A 10,012-nucleotide genomic window follows, 5' to 3' on the forward strand; every position below is an offset into this window, starting at 1 on the left:
CATTATTCGCTCTGAAAATACTTGATATGGCTAATAGTGCCTGTGGTGCTAATCTGTCTTGGTACTTACTCATTACTCATTAGACAAGTTTTCTGGTTCCAAACTGGCAATGCAATGCTTTGTGGAGCTGCATATGCACGAAACTTTTCAAAATAAATGTCCTTAAGTTCGTTTGTTTGATATTATCCTTGACATTGGGGTTTTATGGACTGAGCTGCAAGTGGAGGACGCATGTCCATTTGATATATGTGCTCGAGTCAAATGTTATTTATTTGACCAACACTCTCCAGTGTAGGGATTAGGGATGTGCTCACAAAAGTGAAATTCCTGGACATTGGCGTGAGTAGTGGGCTTGTTCAGCATAAATACCAACTTCATTTTTTTTCGAGTAAATGCGCAGATAGTTTGATTTATCCCCACAAAAGCAAAGACATCATACACCCTTCCAGTGTCAAAGCAGTTAGGGATCTGTGTATCTCACCTTTTTATGGCAATCTTGCAGTTTTTGCTTCATTGCAGAAGACATTATCAGTTCTCAGGTAATGTTCTTAGTGGATGTTATTTCTCTCTCCTTTGGCCTTGTTTGACAAATTTAGTTTTGTTTCATCTCTTGTAGTCTTGACAGCAACAACATCATCCTCCCTCGCCTATTACCTACTAGAAAGCATATTATCTCTAGCTATGTCCTGTTTTTCTCCTTGTCTAGGTTATTACACTTCATGTCATCAATATTTCTGTATATTTGACAATAGTATGGTAGTATTTGTGTAGAAATTAGAAACCGCGTAAATGAGACTTTTCTGCAGCAACAGCACCATCTAAGGGATTAATAATGTCTTCAACAGTCATTAGGAAGATCCATGTTCGATCTGAGCTTTCTTTCCTTGGGAGTATTTGAACCATTGTAATTTAATTTATTTATGATATCAGCCACATTGCTTTTCCGTAAATCTTCAGGTGAATTATTGTGAATGTATAATTTATGGTCTAAGGCATGCCAACATGTGTGCACACTGACATGCACATGTACTTTCGCGTCTACTCGGGTACATACTAGTGAGCTCAGGTCCATAAGGAATATCATAGCCATTCTATAACTTGGTTCTGGTCATCCTCCTCTCAAGGATTGTTATTTCACTGAAGTTTTGCTTCATGGAAGGAAAAAATGTAAAAATTTGAACTGGTCTGGTTACTCGAGACTCTGCAGTTGGTGAACAAGGTTAGTAAATGCAATTGATATGCATCAAACCTGCTTGTGGGCCCTAATTGTTTAGGAGTATAGTATCTGACCAATTATGCATTCAAGTTCTCAATTTCTATTGCTCGGTAGCAGGAATCAAACTTCTGGACCAAATATTAACCATGGAAGACCACTAATTCAACTGCCAATACGATGCAAATTGAGTTTCTATCACGATGTTTATCCTAATTTAGTTCCTTTTGACAGCAACTCCTAGATTCTCATCTCTTGCTTTTGCAGAGTTAAAATGTCAGTTATGTTTATTTCTGCCGTTCATTTTCTATTGTCGATGTTGATGTGCCTATCATCCGAATCATATGTGTGGATGCGCTTCATTTGATGATGAGGTTACTGCATTCTTCCTCGGTCTATGAAAAATGAAGTAGTACCTTTTCATAGTAAGCCTTATGAGCTTGACATCAGTTGCTAGTGTTGTATTGTACTGTCTCTTTTTGAGCCATTTAAAGTCAAAGATGTCGTATGATATCTATTGCCTCTCATTAGAGAAGTGAAAAGACCATCTACTTGCTTGTTTGATCCAATGTATAATTTTTATTTGCACCAAAATAGTTATCTTTAAACTTTCTAATCTTCTCTCTCGAAATGTAGAGCTCTTTCTACTTTAATGGTACATTTTCTTCCAAAAACCTAAAACTCACAGTTGATTACCACCATCTCCCCTCTATCGTCCTCAGTTTCAACCATTTACTTCACTGTCGCTCCATTCCAGTACAGGTTATGGACTTCCATTTCTCACCTTACATCTCTTTCCTCACTTAGATATTACTGCCCGTTATCCAAGACCCACCTCACCTTCCCAACGAGGGACCATCACCATTACACCGGCGCCATTTCTCTTCCCCCCATCTCTCAAACAATGCATGCCTCACTTGATCCGTCCGTCGCCTCCCTCGACTGTCTCGCTCCCAATTCTTGTAGCTCCTAGCTGCTCTGCATGTGGGATTGTCCACCCGGCTTGCCTCTCCTAAGAATCATCCTAGGGCCCGATCCTTGATGGAAAGCACCGAGCAAGAAGAAGATGCACGCCTCGCCGCACTCTGCAACAAATTAAACCACCTATGGTCAGAACAAGAAATTGAGGTGTGGGATGACGCGACCCCAATGGAGAAAATAGAGGAATGTAAACCGATACTGGTGGGTAAGCTTCTCTCTAACCCATCCATTAATTTCCAAGCATTTCATAACACAATGAAACGAGCATGGTGCACTGACCAAGTAGAAATATCTCAACGTGAAGTTGGACTGTATGTTTTTAAGTTCAACTATGAAGGGGAAAAACAAAGGGTATTGGATAATGGTCCTTGGCTTTTCTCAAATCACCTTGTCAATTTAAAGCCTTGGACACTAAGGGGCTATTTGGTTCAACTTTGGGGAAATGCAAAGCCATTTCCCCAAGTATCTTTAGAATAATGGGCATTTGGTGAATGCTGAAGTGTTTGGGAACTCTTATTTTGGTGTAGCATTTTGCAAAATAGCTTTGAGGTGAAAAGAAAAAGGAAAAAAAGAAGGAAAAAGGAGGAGATGTTGACGCAGAGGAGGGGAGCGAGTGGGAGGCAATCGGAGCTGGTGGGGGAGGCGTCCGGTGGCGTGGTGGGGGAGGTAGCTGGTGGCCGTGGTGGGGAGGTAGCTGGTGGGTGGTGGTGGGGAGCAGCGGGTCGCGTAACCCACGCATCACTGTCATGTGGGTCACGCGGCCTCAGAGCAACCGGATCTGGCCAGCTGAGCACCACTTAGCCTATCGCGTGGGTCGCACGACGCCGCCTGAGGCCGCGACCCACGTGACGGCGGTGCGTGGCAACCGAATCTGGGCGGCTGAGCGGCACCACTCAGCCCGTGGCGTGGGTCGCACGATGCCGTGGCGACCGAATCTGGTCGGCTGAGTACCGCTCAGCCCGGCACGTGGGTCGCGCGACCCAGGCGACGCCGCTAAGGTCGTGACCCACGCAACGGTGGTGCGTGGCCACGGCGGTGTGTGGCGACGATGGTGCGTGGCCATGGCGATGTGTGGCGACGGTGGTTCGTGGGCGACCAGCTCGACCGATTGAGCTCCGCCGGCTGAGCTTTGGTCTTGAAGAAACAAGGAAGACGAGGAAGACAATGAACAGTTGTTTTTTAGGGTAAAACAAGAAAACTCAATTATCAGTGAGGGTAATATTGGAAGAAAAAAAATTCATTAAACCCCCCTTCAGCATTCCAGAGCATTCCCCCAAGTATACCTCCAAATGCTTAACCAAATGGCTGAAATTTTTCCTAGGGACTTTCGGGGCTGAAAGCCCCTTGGGAATGCTGAACCAAACAGCCCCTAAATACTCCCCTACATTATTATGACTTTACAATTTGCGCTTTTTGGGTTCAAGTATTTGGGCTTCCCTTGGAACGGTGTACTGAGAATATGATCTACAAAACTGTGAGACATGTCGGTAGAGTGCTGGATGTTAAAATCGAGTATGAAGAAGGAACAACTCTTAGAGTGGGGAGGGCCAGAGTTGAAATCAGATTATAGGAACCGCTTAAAACAGGCAAACTGATTAGATTGGAAGGGAAGAACATTTGGTTGGATTTTCGCTATGAAAGATTATCACACTACTACTACTCATGTGGCAAACTAGGCCATTACACTATGTATTGCAAAGACTTTCCTTTTGATGAAGAAAAAATGGAACGGAAAGATAAGATGTATTATGACCAATGGCTACGTGCTAAAGTCCGGGAACATAGCCCGTTTTAGCTAACCTTTTACGAGACACAAGACATACGGGAGGAGGCAGCAGAGATTATACTGGAACCCCTCAGCCATCCACCCAATCGATACCTGTGGAACATCCAATGAACATCAAGAACAAGGGAGTCATGGAGATAACAGCATGGCGACCAGTCAATATCAATACATAACTGATCAAGAGGCGTCATCAAGAAGGTGAACCAGTAGGAGCTGAAGCTACTAAGGCAAAGTTCCCTGCACCAGAACAGCTTGAAGTTAATAGGGACTTAGCAGAAGGATTATCAAAATCTAAGAAACTGAAGAGCACAAATTTAAACACCAAAGCTGGCCTAATCAAGAAAGCTAAAAAAGTATAACCCTTATGGGCTGTGCATTTATATGCAAGAGGGGATCGATGAAACTCACCTTATGGATACATCGATTTTTGAGGTGGAAGGGTCCGGAAGTTGGGCTATGGTGGTTAGCCCTAATAAGCTACCAAGTGACAAATGAAGTTAATAAGTTGGAACTGTCAAGGTCTGAGCAATCCCCTAACAGTTCAAGCATTAAGGGCTCTCATGGCCCAAGAAAAGCCCGACGCAGTTTTTTTGATGGAAACTAAAAGTCAAGAAGTAGTGATCCAACAACTTCAAAAGAGGTTGAAATTCCCAAGTTGTTATGTGGTAAACCCTATAGGTTTGGCTGGTGGTCTGTCGGTGTTCTAGAATGATCAGGTTTTCCTGTGTGTGGATCGTCACTCTACAGATTTCATTGATATGATCTGCAATGATGTGAAGTGTGGAATACCAATGCGTCTCACCTGCCTTCATGCGCCAGCGGTGTATCAACAAAGACAGAACTTATGGGCAAAATTGCGATAAATAAGCTACTCTAATACCTTACCAAGGGTGTGCACTAGAGATTTCAATGAAATTATCTATCATTGGGAGAAAGTTGGCAAGAGGCTAGCGGAACTGCATCGAATGCATTCATTTCATGAACTTTTAAATGATTACTCACTAATGGATGTGGAAAGTAAAAGATGTGCCTTCACGTGGGTAAAAAATAAAGAATGAGATGATTTTGTTAAAGAAAGACTAGATCGGGTGCTGTGTACTATGGAATGGCGAGTGACATTTCCGAAAGCTGAAATTTTTGCCTTACCTGCTTTGGGTTATGATCATAGCCCGATCTTCTTAACCACTAAAGTAATCCTAGTTAAAAGAAAGAAGGCTTTTACATTCAAAGCCTTTTGGCTACAGGATAAGGAGTGTCGCACGGTCATTACAGACTCTTGGGCATTCTTACAGGTGAATGCCTCAACACTACCCAGAAAGTTAAAGGCTATCTCTTTGGCCCTCAATAACCGGAGTCGATCGAAATTCTCTCAGGGCCATCATCAAATCAGTGCTTTGAAGCAACAAATTCAGAGTCATATAAATTAACCTAATGGCCATTATGACAAAGCGAAGGTTAATCGATTGAAAGAGGAAATACAGCACTTCTGGCAACAAGAGGAACATTATTGGCCGATGAGATCAAGGATTAATTGGCTTAGATGGCGGGACAACACCAAATTTTTTCATGCCACCACTATCCAAGCGAGGCAAAGAAATAAAATAAGTATGATGCATGATGAAAATTAATGGTGGATTTGAGATCAAAAGCGACTGAAGGAGATGACGATGGACTTCTTTGAAAACTTGTATCTATCAATTGGACATTATGAATATAGGCCTATTCTGGCACAATGTCCACGAGTTGTAACAGAGGAAATAAATACACTCCTAACAGTTGCGGTCACTCGAGAGGAAGTACAACAAGCACTATTCCAACTAGGGGCTACTAAGGGCGTGCATGACAACATTGCTATTTCTTTATTTCTTTGTTTTTTTGTTCCTTGGAACAGGTTTGGAACAAAAATCCGTTTGATAACGCAATTTCATTTTTCCATTTCTGGAACAAAGTTCTATTCTAGAAATAGATTTAGAGCAGAAATTAGAAGTTAAGGGGGTGTATGATAAAAATTATTTCTGTTCCAAAAATAATTTTTCTATTCCATATCAGTTTCTAGAATAGAAACTTGTTTGATAAACCTACTAAGTTTTTCTATTTCTGGAATAGATATCTATTCCAGAAATTGATTTGGAAGAGAAATCAGAAGTAAAAATTTTCTACTTCTGATTTCTAGAAGAGTGATTTCTCCCACTAAACCCCAATTTCGGCCAGTCCTCCTTCATCTCCTCTACGTCTCTGCCTCCTCCTCCTCCTCCACCTCTCCTCATCTCCTCGAGACATCGTCTTCTCCATTGGACACTCAGATCGCCTCCTCCACTGGACGCTCTCTGCCTCTCCTCCTGCTCATCCACATCTGCTCGCTAATCCACCCCCTCGCTGCGACCCACTGTCCCCGCTTGTTGTCCGAGCACCCCTCGGCAACAGATCTCACGCCTGCACCCCCGCAACTCGTTCCCCTGCGACACCGAAGCCCTCGCACATGATCGAGCACGACGCTGAGCCACTCCTGCTCTGCTCCGTCTCACTAGAAGCTGCCATTGCCTCGCGACCTCAGCAACGCCGCGCGCCCTCTCCTCATCCAGCGACGAGCTGCTCGCGAATCCGCCCCCCTCGCCTCATCCAAAAGCCCTCTACAACAGACACCGGAGCCGCTCAAGTTCATCCGACCAGGACCACGAAGTGCGCAAAGAAGCAGAACTACCCATCTCCTCCCTTCTCTGGTTCGTGCCGATTCCTCTTCTTTTTCTTTTTGTGTGGGTTCATGTGATTTTTTGTGTATGAATCTTATGATTCAAACCGAGTTCCAATGAATTAGCGGCGAGAGTGCGATGAATTAGCTCCCTCGGTGGAATGGGATTGGTGTTTTTTCGAGCTGAGGGGGTTTGTCTTTTGCCTGATCGACAATGTTGCTGTTGCTTTTTGAATTCGAACGCTGTCACTTTGGTCTGGCCTCGTGGACTGTTCCTGAACGTGCGTTCAAAGGGGAGTTTTGCTGTGACAATGAGGGTCGTTTGTTCCTGTTAATGCACGATCTCCATGGAAGTTTCCATGCCCAAGAACTCTTGAAGCCCCCATGTGTTTTTAGCTTTCTCTAGTTTGAAGGTTGCCACGGCCTGATGCTTCGAAGGCTGCCGCCATTCGTCGGCCATGCCTCTGCTCACCCTTGATGCTTGCTGGGCTCAAGCTGTCGGTACCTCTCCAACTCGCTTCATCGGTACTTCAGTCTTCAAGGGTCAGTTTGTTTGGCACGTGGTTGCATTTTCTTCAGTTCGTAGCATTTGGTTTCGATTTTGTGGATGTGAACCAAGATATGAATAGCTCGGAGTCTTGTCTCTTGTTTTTTCTAGGTTCGGCAATTTCATTATCAAGATGGAGTTTTTGGATACCCTATTTTGAAATGATTGGTGACTGCTTACTTGTTTGCGGGAGTTGACAAAAAAGAAAGTGATGATTTTTGCTCAGATTTTTCTTACTAGTTGTGAAAGTTGATATGGAACGTATCCTTTGGCAGCGATACAAGTATGTCTTCACCGGGGTTTGTTGCTATGTTGTGGAAGTTGATTGATTGTGGGTAACTTTCTGGCATTAGGGACTGTTGAATGCCGCTTGATGGAGATTCACTGGCGAGCCTTAGTTAGCTTGAGTGACTCTCAATCTATGTATGCAGTTCGCAATTCAATGTTCGATTACAGTGACTAGTTATTTTGAAAATTATATTAACTGGGCCGAAACTTGGATTTAGACATGTCCTATCGAGGTTACTTTTTCCCCCTTGTTTTTTCAGCATATTTAAGAAAGCCTCTCCCATATGCCAGGGAGCATTCATGTAGTGCTGATGTCTTTCTTTGGGAAGCCCATTGAATTAGTTCTCCAATAGTGATAGATTAGCCCAAGAGCCCTTTGCTTTGATTTGAGAAGAACTCGGATCAGCTTGGTCAATACAAATGTGGGAGTGTGAAAGATTGGAAGTATCTGAATGCTTGCATTTAGCATAGTTTGTTTGCTTTCTTGTTTAAAATCTCGCATAATTGCCTTCAAAACGTTCCACGAAAAAGAACATATCATTCAACAAGTTATTGGACAAAAAATAGGAGTAAGTCTTGCTAAGGAGATCCCTTCGGCTCAGCCATTCATGGTGTAGCCTCTTGGAATGGCTTAAAACCCTATTTAGCTCACTTTCTGCCATCAGCTTTCTTTGTTGTAATATTTAATTCACATCAAATTGTGACTAGTCTATGGGTATAATTCTAACCATCATATAAATGTCATTGCAGCAGACACCGAGTCGCTCGAGTTCGTCCGACGAGGCCGGGGATCGCAGTGCGCAAAGAAGCAAAACTACCCGTCTCCTCCCTTCTCTGGTTCGTGCCGATTCCTCTTCTTTTTGCGTGGGTTCGTGTGCTTTTTTGCGTATGAATCTTAGGATTGAAATTGGGTTTGCTACATGTGGATTTGAATAAGAGATTGGAGTTGGGTTTGCTGCTCGTGGGTATATGAATAAGAGATGGGTAGATTCGCCTATCTTTGAATTTTCTGTCAAATGCCGTCTCTGTTTCACTGCTGGTTATTATGAGCAAATAGATGGGGCATCGATTGGTGGGAATGTTTTTTTTTTTTGCTTGTAATATATGGTTGCTTGTAAAATTTTATATGAGGATTATTCTCTTTTTGCTTGATGTGATATCAACATCAAAGTCTATGAGCTTGAATTGGTACACCAATTGATATGGCTCATTTGATGCTCAAGTGGTTAAGGTTAAATGGCTTCCCACAAAGAGGTTTGTATGGCAAAGTGGACTGAGCCTTTGACCAATGAGCTTGTAAGCTTGTTGGTAATAGAGGTAACAAAGGGAAATGGCATCACTTATACCTTCTACAAAACAGGATGGAATAACATACATGCCGAATTCAATAAACGGACGAGACTCCACTTTAGTATAATTCAGTTGAAGAACATGGTCAACAAACTGAAGAAACAGTATAGCAGTTTCAAGAAACTTTTATTGCAATCTGGATTTGGATGGGATAATATAAACAATAAGGTTGCTGTGGATGATCAAAGTGTGTGGGAGTCTCACATCAAGGTATCAATTTACCAAGGTCATTTTGTTCATATTGTATTGCAAGCTTTGATTATGTTGCTGACATTTGTCATTATTGTATAAATTACAGAATAATAGCAAATGGGCTCAATTCAGAAATGATGGGTTTCCTCAGTATCCTGATTTATGTATCGTGTTTGGTGATACATATGCTACTGGAGACTATGCAGCAGGAAATGCAGAAGAAGTGGTAGAATATGCTAAAGAAGTGGTATTGTCCTCTGAGAGAGATGACAATGGTGGTGACAATGGTGACGGTGGTAGTGGTTATGCAATAAGTGATCCAGAGGAATGTGATGAACAACATATTGATGAGGAGGTCTTCATACCTGATACGACTACTACCTCAAATCTTAAGAAATACAAGCAGGATAGGACTCCAAATTCTAAGATGAGGAGGAAGAGTAACAGATATGATGTTAGTGACACCTACAAAGTCATTCAAGAAATGATTAAAATCAGGACTGCTCAATCAATAAGTGGCTCTGTGATCTCAGATGCCCCATCAATTGTAGATCCCTACTCCACAGCAGCCATGATTGCCGTCTTAAATAGTATGCTTGATTTATAGCAGAATATTTACAACAAAGCTATGAACCAATCATGTGTTAATGCCACTTGGAAAGAGGTTTTCATCACAATGTTACCTGAAAGGAGACATGGATTTCTTGAATCTCTTTAAACAGATGTTAAGTAGTATGCTATGGATTTATATATTTTGTTTAATTTCACTGTATGACTTATGTATTTGAGATACTTTGGTCTTTTTATAATGCAATTATGAAAACTTTGTGGCTATTGTTGATTATTATTATATTCCTTATATATTGTGTTTATCTTCTTCTCTCTTTTTCATGTGAAGGCATAGGTAATATGGAGGGGGATGAAAGTAGCATGTGTAATCAAGTAGCAACAGGTGAATTGGTTGAA

General features: G+C 42.3%; 1 protein-coding gene across 1 annotated transcript; it reads left to right on the top strand.

The window, feature by feature from the left end:
• Nucleotides 1–8,740: 8,740 nt before the first annotated feature.
• Nucleotides 8,741–9,653, top strand: LOC120289861. The gene is made up of 2 exons (XM_039305240.1): nt 8,741–9,064; nt 9,153–9,653. Exons 1-2 carry the CDS (start codon nt 8,741–8,743, stop codon nt 9,651–9,653), a joined length of 825 nt encoding a protein of 274 aa, XP_039161174.1.
• Nucleotides 9,654–10,012: the final 359 nt, after the last annotated feature.

Source organism: Eucalyptus grandis, chromosome 11, assembly GCF_016545825.1.
Source record: "Eucalyptus grandis isolate ANBG69807.140 chromosome 11, ASM1654582v1, whole genome shotgun sequence".
Taxonomy (NCBI): domain Eukaryota; kingdom Viridiplantae; phylum Streptophyta; class Magnoliopsida; order Myrtales; family Myrtaceae; genus Eucalyptus; species Eucalyptus grandis.

What these genes read in the sequence shown, in the direction of transcription:
- LOC120289861 (XM_039305240.1), top strand. Translation starts at nt 8,741, where the DNA reads ATGGCTTCCCACAAAGAGGTTTGTATGGCAAAGTGGACTGAGCCTTTG. An exon ending in TGTGGGAGTCTCACATCAAG is followed by an intron (nt 9,065 to 9,152) that starts GTATCAATTTAC and finishes TATAAATTACAG; the next exon opens with AATAATAGCAAATGGGCTCA.